The 20,350-nt window shown below is 34.3% G+C and overlaps 1 protein-coding gene across 1 annotated transcript in view; it reads right to left on the reverse strand.

The window, feature by feature from the left end:
* The window catches only part of ROBO1 (roundabout guidance receptor 1), a 1,249,229-nt gene that overhangs the window by 39,910 nt on the left and 1,188,969 nt on the right, over window positions 1–20,350 (reverse strand). Inside the window, 6 exon segments of the mRNA XM_037833720.1 lie at window positions 151–305; window positions 6,358–6,400; window positions 12,024–12,221; window positions 16,048–16,219; window positions 18,788–18,909; window positions 19,866–20,097. Coding sequence (XP_037689648.1) covers window positions 151–305; window positions 6,358–6,400; window positions 12,024–12,221; window positions 16,048–16,219; window positions 18,788–18,909; window positions 19,866–20,097 — 922 coding nt within the window.

Consider the following 20,350-nt stretch of genomic DNA (forward strand, 5'->3'; position numbering starts at 1 on the left):
CTACCTTCAATATGTTGAAAAAAATTTTTATATTTGAACCCATAGGATCATGTGTGCTTGTCTGGGGTTGGGGTGAGGGAAAAGGAAATTCATTCCCTATGGCTAGTTCCTTATAAAGTTTATACATATCAGGCCCTCTGTGTCTCTAACCTGGGCGACTGTAGGTAGTCAGGTTGCTATCACTGTTCCCATTGCCTGCTGTGCAGCAGTTGATAGAGCAGTCGTTGTGATTGTTGCCTGTATTAGGCCATGTATCTGCCAGCCATGGCTGTGCGACGGGTTCACCGATGTTAAGAAGTCCTGGTCTAAAAGAACAAAAAAAATATGTAAAAGCAAATGTTATGGGAATGGAAAATAATATTTCCTACTCAGAAGTCTGACAAATGCTTCAACTCATTATTCTCGTAATTCTGTGAACTATGCAGAATGATATTAATCCTTTATTTTATGGACAATGTAATTAATATTTTGGACTGTGCCTCAGTTTACATAGGCATAACTCTATAAATCAGCAGTGCTGTGTTTCAGACACAAAATTCTGTGCTGTTTGCAATATTATTCTCTGCTCTCAGTCATAGTGAATACAAATCTAAATATGGAATCTAAAAATATGGATATCTATATAAAGGTATGAATCTTTCAGTAGCTTAAAGATATTCTAGATAAGACAGTTTGCATTTCATCATTTTTGACCCATTAAAAAATCCTTTCCTAACAATGACTCTTCTAAAACATCATTAAAGAATGGAATACACTCCTTTATTTGTACAATGCATTCTTCACCTTAAACACTTTTGCATATTTTTCTTCAAAACCATGTTTCAGAAATAGCAAGCTTGGGCCTCTGTGACATTTTGCACAAAACCTCATCAATGTTTCAGGGCACATTTCTGTAAGCTTGTCAGCATTTTCTGATGGTGACAATGTAAAATGCCATAATCACCACATAAGCAGAGGAAAACTACTGAACTAACTCTAGTAAAACAAAGATGCCCACTATAAGAAATATTAGCATTCACTTTTTTTTTGGCACAACAGATGTTAATCCTCTTTGACTATGTGTTGGGGACGCAAAGTGCATTGGCTGTTATTAATGGGAGCCCTGGGCCACCAGTGCCAAGGACTCAAATTGGGGTCCAAGAATGGCATTCCTGATGTCCTTTTCCAACAGACTCGATTTGATAATTCAGCAAAAGAGGTGATGATCTATGATGTGCTGTCAGATGCACAATAAACAGAGTGGCGCTACAGATTCTGCAAAGATTTTCTTCATGGTTACATTTTCTTTGTTGAAGTATAATAACCAAGCTTCTCATTTACCCATGAAACAAGAACCTGATATTTCACTCTCCCTGATTCCTATTCTGCCATGTAGATAGTCAACTGAAGAAACTTATTATGCAAATAATGGTTATTTAAGAAATAATTCCTTTCAAATTCAGAATATGGATATAATTTATATTCTGCATAGATATGAATATACGTATATATCTGAAATAATTAATATTTACTGTTCGCTTACAATTTGTGAGGCATTGTTCTGAGTTCTTTACATGTATTAACTCATTTTACCCTCACAACAATTCTACAAGGTAGGTACAATAATTATCATAATTTTACAGATAAGGAAATGGTGATACCTGAGATTCAAAGCCCAGTAGTCTGGCACTAGAATCTATACTCTACTCCAGTATGCCTAAACACATGTGCTGGAGAGTGCTGAAATTTCCTAAATCTCTCAAGTATTTAATAAATGGAAAAATGGAAAAAATGCCTGAAGTCTTGGAATTCAGAATAAATCTGTTAAAGCCGAGCAAATTTACCCTAAAAATGTTGATAAAAACATGCTTTCAAGGGCAGTGTTGCTGAACTGTTGAAATTTAAAACATTTAAGTGCAAGCTGTATCATGGCTATCTGGAGCCTTTGAAATACTTAGTTGTTGAAATTCCACATCTAACAATCTTTAGCTTTACTGTTTGATTTCTTCTTGAACTTAAACCATGAATGTTATCACTATAGATGTTATTAAATATAAAGCTCCCTGTTCAACACTATAAAGATGTTATGGGATGTTAGAAGTAAGGGTCAAGTGGAAATTTCCCACAGCCTGAATTACATGTTTCAAAAGGAATAGATAATATTTTTATGTTACTATGATTCCCTCTGAAAAGCACTTTTCAAGTGAGTGTTTTGATATCCTCATAGGTTGAAAGAACATTTCATATATATGGATGATTTCCAACAGGAAGTAGGATTAACAATTCATATCCTAATTTTTTGTTCAGACTTGAGTTTGGAATGTTAATTATTTAAAGAAGAAGGTGAGCTGTGATTACTGGCCCATAATGAATCTTTTAAAATTCCATGTGTGGATGTCAGAGATCTTTCAGGAAGTTAAGGTCAAATGCAGCTACCCTGATAAAGGTGTCATGGTCTTTTTCAACTAACAAATTCACAGGCTAACTTTATACAGTTAAGATTACCTAATGTACAGGGGACATACTCAGCTGCCCAACAATATGAAATGAAACAGAAGTAAAATACAATGTTGGTAACATGTAACTAAAATATTTCCATATAAGGTTTTCATATAATATTTTAGTTGTTATATCTTCATGCTAATTTGTCTGAGTTTTACTTATTTCTTTACTGTCCTTTTAAAAGGCAATATTATCAGGGAAGGGAAGACTTAGGGCTTGCAAAAATTTATCTTCTCACTTATATTAAGGAGATATATTTGTGTCATGGAGGAAAAGAGGGCAAATGCACTTTAATAATTATATGGCAGTTACCTTCAATTCTTCCTTTCCACCTACCTCAGATATTCCAATCATTCACTCCAGGAAAACCTGTTTGAACTCCTAAACCACAAAATAAAATACTGTAGGTCCCAGGAGCTGAAAGAAATGGTAAGGGAGCCTAGCAGGTTGCCTGTAGGCTGTCTCCTCTTTTCACTGAAAGGTTAGAAGAGTTTTGAAGCCCAGGAGGAAGTGAGGGTTAGATCTAAGAGTTGCCAGTATTTTAAAGAGAAGCAAGATTTGGGCTCTGTTTCTTTCTCACTTTCCACTTACAGAGCATGTGGTATTGGCATTCTCCATCCGGTTAGCCTGACTTTCCACGCCTTTCTTTAGGCTTTCTCTGCCTTTTCCTGATTTATGTTGTGGTTTGGATTTTAAGTAGGTTTTTGGAAAACTGGGATGTTTGAGGTAAGGAAAACAAATGAATAAGAACAGCTACCTTATATTCCCAAATTCTTTGTCCTTTTCAGGTTGGGAAGAAGTCTCTTTGCTTACCATAATCGTCAGTCTCCTTTTTGTGGTAATAGCTAAATTTACAATTTGGAGAACTAGAGAAGAGTTCTAGCTCAAACTCCACCTTTATCAGAGCTAAGAAATCAGCCCCCAGTGTCTTCTCTAAAGTCATCAAGGACTGAACTCAGGTCTTCTGACACTCACTCATTCAAGAACTCACTCGTTCCTTCCTTTCTTAGATACTTATTTAACATCTTTCAAAGATCAGTAATTCCTAGTCTCTACTCTCCAGGATCTCAGCAGTTTCTTGAGAGATGTTCATACAAATGAGGGGTTGGTAACCTTTTTCTGTGATAGTATCTATTTTAGGCTCTGCTGATCATAGGGTTGCTGTTGCTGCTACAAAACTCAGCCATTGTGGAGTGAAAGCAGTGAATGAGTGTTGTTGTATATTTTTTGTAAATTAAATTTTATCTACAAAAACAGGGGGTTGGTTGGATTTCGCCCAAGGGCAATAGTTTGCTAATCCCTGATATAAACTAAAGGTAATTGCATTAATTCATATTAGGTGCTTAATTGTTCTATTAACACAGCACAAAAAAATTCACAGAGGACACATCAGATAAAACTCAGCACTGATCCCAGGTAGCTGGTGGGGAGACATTCCAAGCTAATGCAGTGTATGTGCACTGTAGTAAGGACATACAAGACAAGACAGTTGGTGAAAGGCAACTGTAAGGTGTGGCACATCAAGGTGAAGTGGGACTTTCAACAGCTCATAGACTGATTGATACACATTTAGAAAGATCACTCTGGCTTCTTTGGGCAAAGGGAATTAGCAGTAGGTGGTGCTTAGGGATTTTATAACAGGCAAGTACGAAGTGCTTGAAGCAAAACAATTATCAGTGATTGTAAAGGAGTAAAAGGTAGGATCACAAAATGTGGAAATGGATGCAGGAGGAGAAAGGTTTTTGGCTTTAGGTGTCTTTAACCAAGGAAGGTGGGAAGTTCACTGGAGACTAAGAGAGTCTGAGATGCCTAAGGGAAACCAGTGTTCCAGGGATGGACTTCAGAGACGCTAGTGCAAGAGACTGCTTCAGTGCTCATTCTCTTACCTCATGGATCACATAACACACACAAACACACACACTCCTCCGTGTGTACTGCTGATCCTATTTTTTCATAGCACTTATCCCCTGCTGACACTGTATTGTTGACTTTTTAAAAAATGTTTATTATTTATTTTCTATCTCCCTCATTTTAATGAAAGGTCCACAATGGCAGGGATCTTTATCACTTTTGTTCACTATTGCATGCCAAATACCTAGAAAAAAATACCAGCCACATAGTAGGTATTCAGTATATATGTTTAATGTATAAATGCATGTAAAACTGTGTATATCATTCTCATTTTAGGCACGGACTCTATAAGACATTTATTTAACTGTTGCTTCTGTAACACTCCAGCACCCATTATCATTTGATTTACAAGAAAGATCATTTCTATTTGGTATTTGAAATAAGTCAGTTTTATTTCTGGAATGCTATTTTTAAATTTAAAAGGTTATTCCTGTATGGCGATACAGCGAGCTTTCCAAATGGATAGTTCTGGAACCTTGTAATTTTTCAGCCCTGTTCTAGAAACTAAGCATTTACTACATATGCATATCTGAAGCTGTTTATGATGTAATAATTTGGTCTCTCTCTGGGCTGGGCGTTCCTTTAGAACAGGATCAAGTCTTGCACTTTGTATCCACACCCGAGGCTAGAGCAGAAGAACCTATAGAAGATGCTCAATAAGCACTTTCACATGCTTTGATGAATGAGAAAGCTGAGGTCTATAATCATGAATATGCACATGTTGAGAGGCATTCCTGATTTACCCATGAGAGAACGTTTTTGCACCAGAGGATCTTTCATGAATACCTAGATTGTCATTTAGGTGGAATTCCCCTGGATCCAAAAACATGCCCTGGTTTAATTCCTGAATCAAATGTATTTATTCCTTGTTAAGACCTCCCTAGCTTTGTGGCTTGCTTTGTTTCCACAGTATGAAAAGAGGAAGCTAGCTATACTGGGGAAAGAGAAGATTAGTGCCTACTGCCAAATATGTACAGCATTGGCTAAAGATGATCATCATTTTTTTTTTCTAAACACTTTCTGTCATATCCTAAATTCAACGCTTTTCTTATCAGATGATATGGTCCTTGGATTCAGGAAAAAGAACTTACTCATTTTTGTTTTTCCCAGTAGCAACCACATTATCCAATTGTACAAAGCAGGGAATTCCATAAGTTAATTGAATTTGGATGACAAAATGGCTTTGGTTGGAAGATTTTTTTTCTTACACCTTAAGCTTGACATTACTGTTTTGAAAAAAATCATCACCTTATTATGGGAAATCCTGAAACTTGGCTCATGTAACTTACACCTTTTTCAGTCCCTTTAAGCTGCCTGTCACATTAATATGTGCTTTCTCTGTGAATGTATTAAAGCTCAATGAATAATAATTACAAAAAAATATCATAAAGATAGAATTGAGGTTCATTTTAATTAGAGAAAAGAAAAGTTCTTTGTTAACAAGCTACCAAGATTTCTTCTTTTATTTCAGCATATTTCCCTGCAAATGGAAATGTGAACCAGGTCAAATTCATAAAATAAGACAAAAAAAAAAACAAAAAGACAAAAAAAAACGAGCAAACAAAAATAACCTAAAACAGCTTATGAGCAACTGCTGTGTTCAGCAGGTTTTCAAATGAACATTTTTTCTTTGATAGTATCTATTAACTAGCTATATTTCTTAATCTTCTTAAATGCCACAGCTTAATTACTTTAACTCCTTTTAATCGTGCTAAATCAGCAAATCTGTCTTTCTCGGTTAAAGTGCTCCCTCTTGTGTTCACTAAGATGTAACAGTGCCAATAAATTACTATGTAATGTAAATAGCTTGAGCTCAACAGCATAGCCAAAGAAGTTTTTCTAAAAGATATGAAAAAATTTCACTTAAGTTAAATCTTTTAAGCTGAGGAAACGCTGTCACTGAGGAAGACAAGAAGAAATATTTGGAATTCCCTTTAGAAACTACAAAACAAGCAAGATAATTACCTCCCTCCACTGCTCACAGCTTCACCTCCTCTCTGGTAAGTTACTAGAATGTTACCAAAAAAAAGGAAAAAAAAGCAACAATTAATAGGCATGTTTATATATATACCAAAAGCTATTATATTCATGGGCATCATTCTAAAATGAAAAGCTTCCCCCTCTCTACCTAAAAGTCTTGCAAAACTCATCAGAGGAAAGTAGCAGATTTCTGATTCATTCTTTAAAGATTGCATAGGATTATATGTCACTCTTATTGTCTTAATGTGCCAACAAAGTTGAGAACTAAACAAAAGCAAAAATTCAGTACATTCATTAAATATAACAAACATTTTTCCATCAGCATTCCCATAGCTTTCTATTTCAAATTTATTATTAGATTATTTACTTTCATCATTTTATATAAAACTACTAGACTTGTTCCCAGAAGTGTGTGTAACAATCAGTAAGACAAAGATAAATAATAAAATATACCTTCTCTCTATATATCAGAAAGCTGTATGCTAAGTTGTTTCCATCAGTTAATGAGAGTTATTTTTTATTGGAGCTTGTGGAAACTCTTCTCATTATATTTTCATCTGACATGTATATATAATGAAAATATATTATAATGCTCTTGAAAGCATTCTCAGCTTAATAAATTTTGGACTTAAAATATTTAGCCGTAACAACAAAAAAGATTTGTACATAGTTTTGCAAGGGGTTGAAAAGATTAGCTTTTCTGTAAATACAGATGTATTTTCTAAGAAGAAATGTGTTTCAAAAGCTGCCAAATTCTGCTATCCAGAAGAACTCCAAACTGTGTGTCTGTTCGGGAGAGATAACTGCTTCCAGTGATTACAATAACTGGATTAAAACCTAGGAGGCAAGACTACAAGGTACATCTTTTAATAAAGCTGATGTGAAAGAAGAGGACCAACTTTCAAAGAAACTGGATAGAAAAGAATATTAGGATTCTGACTTTAGGGAAATGAAAAGTTTTATCTTTCACATGTGCTGGATATTTTGGTTACCTTAAAGCATATAGACTCTATGGACACAGAATTGCAAGGGACAGGAATTTGTGTTTAAAAACCTGAAAAGCTTAAGTTAAGGAAAAGAATGGACTACATGTATGAAATAAGATTATTAGCATGTTAAATCTTGCTGAGGGTAGAAGCAGTGTGTCTATTTAATGTAACACATGCAAACAAGGCTAAGATGCAATGTGTAACTGAATTAAATGGATGAAAATCAACACCAACCATTTCTACTTCAAATCCATGCCTGATATGAGTAAATGAAGTTTTATATTCCATTTTAAGTCCTTCCCACAACTCACTGGAGAAAATGAAATAAAAACAGAAACACAATAGTACATACAACACATGCCAAACTAACAAAGGAGAGGAGGGTAAGTGCAAATATATACCTGTTGGTGTGAAGGTAAAAGACGGGACTGAAAAATCAAAACAAAATATAAACCAGTTATTAAGCTGAAGAGAGAAAGGGAACATATCACATTAGTATAAATCAAGCAGACAGCTGAACATAAAACAAATGTAAATAACTAAGCCAGTAGTTCTGACACTCCAATATATGAATAAAATAAAATCTGAGTTTAGAAAAAAAGCTTGTCTCTCCAGGTATCATTTTGAAGAGTCTGACATTATAGTGCACTCAGGAGGGGAACTGGGCTGTGTTAGCCTGTGAATGACCCTGCATTTAGTAACCTAGTTTAGCTCAGGGCTTTAGTACAAACAAGAATTCTCCACTTTTTAATCATTTCCAAACACTGGGTAATGTGTTCTTAAACAAGTATTATCAGGGTCTTGCTTGGACCTTATCTAGGAATCTGAAAGTAAATGCTTATTAAAGTGGAGTAATGAGGCACTTAAGTATTCATCACTAAAATAAAGAAAATGAGTTGAGAGAGAGACAGGTAGACAGAGACAGAGAGAAACAGAGAGAGACAGAGAGAGAGACAGAAGAAGGAAGGAAGGAAGGAAGAAAGGAAGGAAGGAAGGAAAAAGGAAGAAAGGAGAGAGAGAGAAAGAGAAGGAGAGAGAGAGGGAGAAAAATGGAGAAAGAGAGGAAGGGAGGGAAGACAGAGAAAAAGTAAGAGAGGGAGAAAAGAAAAACTGAAACAAAGAAAACCATAAAACTGAGCTGTGTCACTGCCAAGAAAAGCCTGACACTTTACCATATAAACAATGTAATACTACATTTTTATCAACATAGAAATGTGTGAATGGACAGAAAAAAAATGGAGAATTTTAAATTTCCATTTTTGTTATTCTTTACATTTAGAAGCTTTCTGGGAGTAGACTGAACATTTTTTACATGACACACTAGAAGCTAAACAATAGAACAATAATGTTCCTCTGTAAACCTTCACTCTCTCTGCAGTTATAAATCTTAATCTAATCAACAATGCTTGAAATTGAACTGCAGACCTCAAAAGTAGCAGCCTTGCCTCCCCACTCTTCCTATCCTCTCCCACTCCTGGGTGTTGGACCTCAGAGTAATTTCCATGTCATTTCATAGAGGGAGGAGACTGACTTATTTTTCAAACTCTTCATGATAATTTAAACACTGTCTTAGTAAAGAAAGCAAGGAAATCCTATAATGTTCTGTTTAAGACTAAAGTGTGCCTTAAAAAAATCCTTATCACACATGAAGTAGAATACTGGGATTACTTATTGTATAGCCAAAAGTTACCAAAAATATATTATCCATTTCACCTTTGAACATGTCCAAGAAATTTACTTTAGGATTAGCATATTTGAGGATGCAAACTGGAACTGTAGCATCCTCCACAACTGTCACTTCTTACCAAACCTCTTTATCTCTGCGTATATTAGAAAGAACAAAACAAAAACCTTAATGCTGTTTCCCAATTTATACACTGGCCTTCATTTGTAGCATAGCAGTCCTTGTCTTAAGAATTCTATTATTATTATTATTATTATTATTATTATTATTTTCAGTCAGGTCTTTTCAACAGAGTCAATGTAATTTAGCTACATTCAAAAATTCAGAGCTACAATAACAAGTCTTCATAAAAGGAACATTTCAAACTAAAGCTATTCAATCAAGAATGGAGAGTCTGAACATTAATTTGCAATAACAAGGACACAATAAAAAATATGAAAGGTCCTTGTCATTACTTCTCCTACCTAACTGTTAACCTTGGTTTGAGGAATTGAAGAAGGGATGAAAAGAGGTCAGTCTAAATGAAATTTTCACAGCTAGCACACCAAAAGCAACTTAATTCTCAAAGCTTCCATTAATGTAATAAACTCACTGTGTACCCAGTGAGGCCAGTGTAATATGTGAACGCAACGTGCACAGGGGTACTGAGCGTTCTAGCAGATGTCACACCTACACCTAAGTGTAGCAGTAAATGTTAAAAAAAATGTTCACTCTTACTGAAAGTCACATATTGGCTTTATGTTTTATAGGTCAATAGGCTCTTTAACATTTATTTCAGTAAAATATCATACTTGCTTTTTTCTTAAAATTACAAGCAGTGTTTTGGAAATTGAAAGTTCATATGAAGATCTCTAAATGCACTTTTGTTTTAACTGCATAGAAACAGAATTATGAAAAAGTGCCAACAAGGCAAAGTGAGGAAAGCAGAATCGAATGCTCATCAAATTACATTTGTAATTATGTTCTATGATTTCTGCTTAAACAAAAGCTAGTTGAAAGGACAATGATATTAGTTTAATAGGTTTTGCAGAACGAGCATATAGGCATTTGCCAGCATGCTTAAAGTACATTAGTAAAGGAAAAGGAACTTTTCAGAAAGGAAGAAGGGTTTTACATCATATCTTAAGATTTCAGGACAATATACAGCATTAAATTGTTACAAACACACAGTTATAGCACTTCGTCGCAATAGGAAATAGAGGATTCCTTTGACTGGGCTATTTAAAAAGTGGAGTTGATGATGGAGGTCTTTGACTGGAGAATTCAAGAAACTCTACATCTGTATGCTAAGTTGTCACTTTTCTTCATTTAAATCTGATTTCAAATTATAGTCTATCCCCAACACCCCACCCCTTTCCTACTCTGCAAAACATAGACACCCACAAACCCCTTCTCTGCACTGTTTTTTAATCAAAGAATTTATATGGTAACACATGTGCCTGGCATTGTTCTACTTTGTGTACATAATGAACACTGGCTATCTCTGTAGTACTGTCCAAGCACTCATATTCCATTGCACAAGTAGTGACACTAACAGTTTGCTTTATCTCTAGATAAGACACACATCTGAAAAACACATCTTTAAGGATAATAATGCTAAGGTAAATGTACATAGATGAAGGGATTGTTGCTGAGCTGCAGGCAGGCAACACATGGATTTACTTTAATAGCATTGGTGATGAATTGGTATTGACTCCTTTTTGCCAGGACCCCTTGTGACTGAGAGTGCACATTTTTTGAGACTGCTGTCTCTGTGTTATTATAAATACATAGCAACACTCAAAAGAAATTTTCATTGACAAAAGTTCTAGTTAGTATTGAAAGTTCAGATTTTGCCAGAAACTTGATCAGGGATATGACCTGGCCAAGGCTCATAGGAAATGTTCACTCAGGTAAATTTCTAAAAAGGGTGATGGAGGCTGTGGAGGTAGTGGAAGTGATATTGGAGGAGGAGGTGGTGGCAGTAGATTATCTTTATTGGTAATACTCTTTAAATTTGCCTTACAGAAAAGCAAAATTTTGAATTAGATTGAATTTGAAGTCCTTCAATTAGAGTGACTACATAATTTATCATCCAAACCAACATAATTTTGAGAGCAAAAAAAAAGCACTATAAATAATTTTGCTGGACTAAATGAATAATCAGGGTTATTCAAGTCCCCTGAAAACCGAGACTTATAGTAACACTACCTATAGTCCAGATCTGAAGCCATAGTTGGTGAATATATTGGGGGGGGAGGGGGTATAAAAAAAGTTTACTCATCTGGCAGTGTTAACAATCTCCTCAGAGGATTGAAAATACAAACCAAAGGTGTCTGTGAAACACCTTGGCATATTCAGTTCATCCTTAAAATTGTAGATAATAGCAGCCACATGACCTTTTCTTCTAAAATTACAAACATATTTGTAACAAAATCACCATCACTAATCAGCAGCACACACATATTCAAATAATATTTTAACAGTAAAAATGTACTAAACCTCCTCCCCCTATAAGCTGAAAGCACTTTTTCACTCCACCATGCATTCCATATTCACTAAGAAATAACCAAATGGGAATAATCTCTCTTGCTTCACAAAGTGTGATGTCCCCTTTCAAACCATGTGAGGCAGTTCACATACTGTATTTATCATTCCCATGATAAGGAGATTAAAATCTTTCCTCCAGAGTACAAAGCAATGAAATGATTCCCTAAAAGACCAGGGGAATTGCAAAATAACAAAGTCTAGACTCACCTTGTTGAAATATATTATATATATTGCTGAAGTCTATTTTAAAGAAACTGGGCTTGAAACTGCTAAGTGCTACTCAAGAGGAGCTAATATACGGTAGACGTCACTATAAAATAAAAATACTTCTGAAAACATTTATTAAAATAGTTTAATATAGGTTATGTGTAATGATGAATGTTTTGGTGTCATATGAAATCAAGGTATGCAAATATATTAAAATATGGAAAACTCAGGAAAAGTAATACCTTTTCTGATACCCGCATAAGTACTATTAAGTCCATTCCTCTTTTTACGGTGCCGGTAGAGCCAGATGCTGAAGACCATAAGGATGATCCAACAGGCCGCCCCGATACCTGCTATGAACGCCGGCTGCTTCACAACATCTGAAATCTGCTGAGCCAGGCTGACTTGGTCTTCAGGGGACACAGGGTTTCCATGAGAATCTGAAAAGGCATCTTCTGATTAATTTGGGTTTAAGACTTAATGTGATCATGAGAGGACAGTTACGGGACATAAAATGGCGATCATTAATTTATAGATTTTTTGGACAATGATTTCTGTTTTACATTATGCAGCACCTCCCATTCTTAATTAAAATAGTCTACAAGATTTTCAGCAAAATTGTAAAATTAGAGTCATTCTATGTATTTTAATTCAAAACACAGATGACATAATTTCATGGGACTATGCGTAGAAACATAAGGGATGGCACACAATTTCTATTTTTTACTCCAGAAAACTCTGCAGCTCAACTGCTCAGTGTAAGTTTCTTGGGATTGTACCAACTGAGATAAATACAAAAATATGATGCTAAAGAATGAAAATTTTTAATGAGAGTGTACAAATATATAAAGGGTAATGAAAGGATATGTTGAAGAAAGATATAAACTTTCTCAGATTCTATAGGAACTCTCAACTATATGTTCTAAAAAAGGGAATAAATTATTTCCTTTCTAAAGTATATATTTTTTTAAAAAGTCTGTGTGTGTGTGTGTGTTTGTGTGTGTGTGTGTGTGTTTATGTGTATCCTGCCAACACTGTAGACATTATCATAAGACCCTTAATGGTCTTAGAAATACATTATTTGAACCTATGTTGAGAAGACCCTATAAAAGTCATTAAAACACATTGACAAATTAAGATAACGTTACCATTGAAATTACTATGAATAGTCTTTATTTTAAAATAATAACCATGGGCAGCAATCAATATAAGAAGGAAACATTAAATATGTAAAAGAGTAATCAAATGTTATGAATAGTCAGAAACGCTTATGCTTTTTGTCAGCCATTTTGTTTCAAGAATTAAAAATTGATGAGACACATGGCTATTAAAATTTACTTATTTTACAGCTAGTTGTTAAACCCACAAAGCTATTCATTTTTCAAGCTCACCATTACATCAAGTCACACAGAGCAGTCCACAAAGTCTTTGTAGAACATTGGAGGCTGTTGCTAGATCATCAAACCAACGTCCTACTTTGCTGGCATTGTATGACACTAGCCATAAGAATGACCAATGGGCAGAATACCCATTTGTGTTGCAGTTTTAATGTTCTTTCACCACAATATCTGATGAAACAAGAAAGTGTGTGCTCCTTTCATTGGGACTGGTGCTTCTGTACAATTGTGAAATAATTTGACTCTAAAACTATTCTGTTAATACACTTGACTTCAAAATAGAAACATTTGTTCCAGTGCCAAAATACTTTTATTTCAGAAAAATAATTGGTATAACTTATTATATATGAATATATTATGAATAACATTTCTTAAAAAGAAAAATATTCCTACACAGTATTTTTCCTTGTTAAATGATATTACCTTCTAATAAGACAACTGGCAGGAAAAATAGACATTAAATGGCTAAATCTGCCTTAGGAAAACAGCACCCCCTTTGACAGGATACGGTTAAGTTGCTAATCATGGTGTGTGTGTATACTCGTGTGCTTATGGTGTGTGTGTGTCCACATTATTTAATTTTTCTGCAACTGAATTGCAGAGTTCATTCTATGGAGGGTCAAGGCTAAATAACCTATTTTTTCACAAGCAGACACCTACCTTCAACTGTTTGTTGACTGGAAGTTTGATCTCATGTTCTAGACCCCTTATTTCTGGTTATCCTAAGAGCACTTCATCTTCTGAAAATTCACCAAGCAGGTCTATTCTTTTTATTCCTAATACACCCTTTGTATCTGCTAGGTTTACAGGGTTCATGGCTATTTGCATAAGGTTAAGTTGGTTAGCTTTAGATTTTATGGAGACGGCTAAGAGAGGTTCCATGTAAAAGACCAGATGGGCTAAACAGAACAGTGTGGTGTGACTAATGAATTAAAACAGCCACTCGATGCCTCAGTCTTTGTCTCACTGCAGCTGAGGCTATATTTAGACATGGAAAACTGGAACACATTAATAATTTCAGAAAGCATTTAAATCCCATGATTGAAATCTTAAGTAAATAAAAATTTTAAATGGTCCTTTTTCCAATTCATCTTCCAAATATCAGGACTAAAAGATACACATTATAAAAACAGGTAAACAACATCAGCAATGTATAGGGCCATCACAGTGTAACTTAAAATGTCAATTTTAATAAATTAATGCTGACATTTCACAAAAGTGGACAAATATTTGAGTAGCCCCATTCCCCCAAGATAGACTGTTTCACTCCATATTTATATAATATTGTAACACATGCAGCAGCAATTTCTTTTTTATAGTTTCCTGTATTACTTGGATTTTTTGCAATAACTGTATTTCTCTTTTTGAGCCAGAAATAAACCATGAAACTCCTTTTGCTTTAAAAAACTGTGTTTATGGCCACTGTTTAAAAATGTGCAAAGCATGAAAGATAATCCAAAAATCTATTTTTTGGCCCATGGCTGTGGCAGAGAAACAAGCTCTCCATTGAAGGTTTGAATGAAACTCTCGTTTCACGTAGTTGTTGTTGAGAGGTAGCTCCCTAGCCAGTGACGTCATTCTGTAGTGCTCCCATCACCTGTCTGGAATCACGTGACTGAGTTTCTGGGCAGAAGTGAGATACACCATTTCCAGAGCTGCACCATTAAACCCTCCCACAAGCCTGGTGTTCTCCTCTGCTCCTTTCTGTTGGCCCAGGTGAACGTTGGAAGCTCCATGTTCAAGAGGGAAAGCCTTGTCAGTCAAAGACCTTCAATGTCTGCAGGAAAGAAAGACCCACCTGATAACCACTGAACTTTATGTAGATTTTACTGTGTTAAGCTCTACAAATTTTGCAAGTGTATTAATTGCAGTAGCTAACATTGACTTAACTGGACTTCACTGATAGTTTTTGAAATGCATGTAAAGTTCTCTATGTACAGCAACAAAATTTATTCAAAACCAAATGTTTCTTAATTTTATTTTGAAGTAATTCCTAGTATGTAGCATCAAGATTAACATGCAAAAAATAATATGCACCTACTGGTGAAGTATAAAGATTCACAAATCTGATTCATTTTCACAATTTACCAACTGACATAAAATATTAGTAATGCTGGAACTCACACAAAGTCAAACTTCCATCATTCTTTCATAATTTAAATGTCACCTCTTAATGTTTATTCTTTTTCCCAACTTTTCAGTTACAATAGCATTTTATTATTGTTTGCTTCAGATTTTACTACTAATCATTTACAAATTTGTGTTTTATGTCCCTGTCATATTGCCCATCATGAATTGTGGTTATGAAGGCTTTCTTGTCAGTTTTTTTTTTAAAAATCCATCCAACTACTTTTGAAGCACAAATTTATTTAACTTTCCAAGTGATTAGCATATAAACACATTTTAATGCTCTTTGACATCTCAACCTATCTCTTGTAAAAAACTATAAATGTGACTATAAATTATGTATTGCTGTAAACTTCCAGTACCTAAAGTTTTGCCTGAAAGTTTGTAAAAACTCCAAATAATTTTAAATCCCATGAGGATGAGAATTGTGTCATCTTATTCACTGATGCATCCTGGGTACTCAATAAGTAGTATTTGTTGAATAAATGGAAAAGCGATTCAATAGAATAGGTTTAAGTGATACTGAATACCGACAGTCTTTTTGCTGGAAATATTTAAAAAATGTGTGCAGTTAAGTTTAAGTTAATTGTGATAAACCTAATGCCATCATTGTTGTAGGTCTCGTGCACATTCCGTGTTTCTATTCAAATTGAAATGGTGGTTTGGCTACATACAACAAAGGAAAAGCAGGACAGAGGATACCGAGATACATGGTCAAGTGGGGCTCTGCAGCGACCCTCACCTAACTGGATGAACTGTGGCTCGCTCTTCACCCCGGGCCCTGCCCCCGTGCTGGCTGCCACTTCCACACTGTACCGGATCCCGGGAACCAGGGACGGAATCACCACGGAAAGGGTGGAACCGTCTACGGTCTTGTTTATATGGTACCGAGTTTCATTGCCCAGGCACCAAACCTGTAAGAAAAACAAAGTGATGTTAAGATGGCCAGATGTAAAACAAACTGAGTCTAGTACCTTCCTTCAAAAGTTCTCTGGCATAAAATTACTTGCCACTGTCACTGACACTTCATCTTTTACTTCAAAACTGGGAAGTGATTGATTCAAAGGAGGGAGAGCTTCTGAATGTTCTAAAGTACATTTGTATACTATTAATAATAAAACTCAATACAAGGAGTAAGAATCATCCTAGGATTTATTCAGCCTATAATGTATCGAATTGTTATCAATAAGAGAAAGCAGTCTGACCTTGTATTTAAATGGGAACATGAATCTTTGATAACATGCATGGGATCGTAAGGAATAATAGTGCATATCTGACTTGAAAAAAAAGCACTCTTTTAATATGAAAATTATTGTAGAATGCATTAACTTTGGTGATAGGAAACTATTTTCAGGAAATTAAGACACTTGAACTACAATATAATCCTTATTTTACATTTCACTAAAGGATTATTTAATCATAAAGCAATCTTTTGTAATGCTCAAGAACTTGAATATGACAATATACTGACTTAGTTTCCAAATAACAGGATTCATGCAGTTATAAGCATGCTCCTTGGTCTTTATGATGCCCTCAAGCAATATGTTAGAGTAGTGTCAAGTAGGCCATTGTCTAAATGGTCATAGAAAGTGGGGTTTAAAGTGAATCTAAAAATACCAGGGTCTTAGATAGCTTGGTCAATACCTTTCAGTTTTTTCATTGGAAGTTAATATTATTTTAATATAGTTTCAATGCCCAACACCAGCAAATGGTCAGACTCTTAAACTAGGATCTCACCATTTGAAACTAAAGACCCCTTTGTGATTTTTTTTCCCCATTACATTACACAGCTGAACCAAAGCCACAAACTGATTTTGTACCAGTCAATCAGGTTCTGAAAGGCATTTTATTATTTTAAATTGACCATGAAGTTAAGTGAAATCCACCCTTTCACATTTCTTCAGGAGAGAAATGAGTTTTGACTCTTAGGGGAAAATGCCTACATTATACAGTTTTGCTTGAGAGCTGAGACATCACCTTATGTTAAATCCTTAAGATTCTTCTATAAAGTCCTATTTTTCTGGACTGAACCATAGCATCCTCTCACTTCAAGTGTTAAATTAACCTTGAAACTAATGAGAAAGCACTTCAAAACTTAACAGTTTACCTTTCTGATTATTAAATTACACTAGAATATATAGTTTGAAATATCTGAAAACATCCAATATGGCAGTATTTTAAATGTGTGTTTTTTTTGAATTATGTAGTCCTTTAAAAACGCACATGAATTTCGTAAAGATGTGTTCAGTTTGTTTATGAAATGAAGTTTATATTAAAACATTCTCCATAAAATTAAGCTCAATATATCTGATTTATTGTATGAATTATTTGCTACTCAAAGGAACATCTACGGTTTTTGTTTGGGTCTTAATCTCATTTCAGACCTAATGAATCAAAATTTGTAAGAGTGCTAGCCAGGCATATATATTTTGATAATATTATTCTGATTCTAACCTACAATTAAGAATCACTGACCTACACTGTAGATGTGTCTGCCTTCCTGACATAAGTTTCATATCAACAAGTACAGTTTAAAATATTTGCATAAAGGAGATCATCTACCAATTATCACAATCAATAAGTAACCAGAAAAGACTCTGGCATCATGGAATTATAAGGCAGTGTCTAAATAACTACCTGTTTTGCAGTTAAAATCAGGAGGATTTCCTGATTCAAATTTATTACTTTTTCATTTATCACAAAATGAATGAAAGTCCTATAATACAGCATCATTAATAGGACAAGGGAAAAAAACACTCTTTTGACTATCTCATGTCTTTAGTTTTTGCTGCACTTTGGTGTGCTTGAAAATATTTGCTCAAAATTTATCTGTGTAAAACTCTAAATACTCATTGAATAGAGTCCCCAGTAAAGTAGCTTTATTTACAGTAAAAACAATTATTCAGAATCATTGAATTAAAACCCTTGACAATCCATTACATATTTTTAAAACTTCATACAAATTAGTAATCTAATTACCCCTGAGACATTAAATTTTGTTTAAAGACTAAAACAAGGTTTATAGAAAAAAATACTGATTTTCAAACTCACTAAAATAATTTTTTCCTACTTAGCATCAAAGTTCTCAAATTTCAAAGAAATAAAAAAGAAAGCAAACCACATTTAATAGAATGAGACACGGCCAATTTCATAGAGCAATCCAATCCTGCCAAATATATTTAAGCTATTTTGGAGTCAAATTAAAATGTTTAAATTTGCATTTACATCTATTGCTTGTGTGAAATTACATGCCTCTATATGTTTTGTGACTACATAGACTCTTCCTTTTAAATTACTGTGTTTCAGATTACTTTTCCAGTAAATATTCTTCCATAATCACAAAGAAAATATTTTAAATATTTTACAAGTTAGTTCTTGGACCACTAGGTGGCGCCAAATATCCATAAACAATATAACCAGCTTTTACTTTTTATTTGAGGAAGCTGTGTCCTCCATCAGTGAATTAGTATACATGCATTCACCTTATACTCTTGGACCATTCCATTTTGAGTGTCTTCTGGAGGTGGCTGCCAAGTAACAAGAATTGCAGTTCCATTTCCATCATTCTTTGATACAGTTACACTTTGGGGTGGGGCACTGGGTGCTATTAAATTGTTTTAGAAAGCAGATTATTACAAGTGCATTGAAGAATATTGAAAACAGGTATTTAATACTTAAAGTCAAACAATAACTATATACATTTTTTTCAAAGCATGCATGTTTTAAAGATTGTGTCTCATCCAAATCTGAATAGTCCCAAACTATTTAAGTTTTTTTCTCAAAATAGCTAAGCCATTGTTATTGTGAACTTCCCATAACTAAAGTTACATAGATTTTCTCTGCAAAACTTTCCAGGAAAATTCCTATTTCTTCTAAACTATTGTAACGTGGTACCGTATTCTCCCCCAGATGTTTAAAAGTGTGAAGATGAATGTTGATTATTCATGATGTTAAACACATCATCTCATTTACACAAAATGATAAAGACAATTTAGGGAAAAGTCTATTTATTTTAAGATTACTCTTGTGACAGGTAACCTTTTACCTTTATGTAAATACTAATTTTTAATTTTCAAATATAAGTGGCTAATCATTCTGATTTTCTGAGAACTGTGGGTTTTATAGGCAAATGGTACTATCAGTACTAGACTTGGGAAAGTCCTGGGCAAACCAAGATGATTTAGCTCATTTACGAATCAATTAATAAAAACAAAATTCAATAAACAAATGAAAGATAATGAATGAAAAGGCAAGAAAGTTGAAAACAATTTCATGTTTAAAAGTGAATTTTCATTCCCAATAATTTAATATACCCTAGATATGCCATTAAGTGGTATAATGTTCACATTTGCACATTTTTTTATAGAGGGTTCTATTAAAACACTTTGCTTTTTAGTGGTTGTTCTAATTAAGCAAATTTTCTTAGCAAAATATAGTGTTCAACATCAAAACAGTTAATAAATAATGCAGACATTGGCATTTTAACAATTTCAGTTAAGTTAATAAAACTATAACAAATATACTGTAATGCACAGAAATCACAAAATTAATTATACTTGCCTTCTTCCAAAGTTTTGGCAAACTTGATTTCACTATCTGCTCCTTGAAATTCATTAAAAAAAGGACGGGCCTTAATTTCATAGTTGACTCCCTTTTTGAGTTCGGGGATAACCACACTATTTTTGGTTGGGGTCCTCACTTCAAAGACTAACCATTCTGATTCACCCAGGTTAGCTCCAGATGGCCGATAGAGAATTTTATATCCTTGAATATACTGAGACTGTTGGTCCACCTATTAAAATGACAAATAAAAATGCAGTCATTCAGAATTGGTTTTTATTGGTTCATTGGAAAATTATGAAAATTAAATGTGACAGAATGTAAAAATTTCTGTCTGGCTTCATTCCACATTTTTATAGTAAATATAAAACAGAATATATATATCACACTCTTTATCAGCTTAATATGTAATATTAGGTATTAATTTATATATTTCGTGCAGAAATGTGAGTCATCATGGCAGTTCTGTGATGCCAGTTCTCGAC

The sequence above is a fragment of the Choloepus didactylus genome, chromosome 1, assembly GCF_015220235.1.
Source record: "Choloepus didactylus isolate mChoDid1 chromosome 1, mChoDid1.pri, whole genome shotgun sequence".
Lineage (NCBI taxonomy): Eukaryota > Metazoa > Chordata > Mammalia > Pilosa > Megalonychidae > Choloepus > Choloepus didactylus.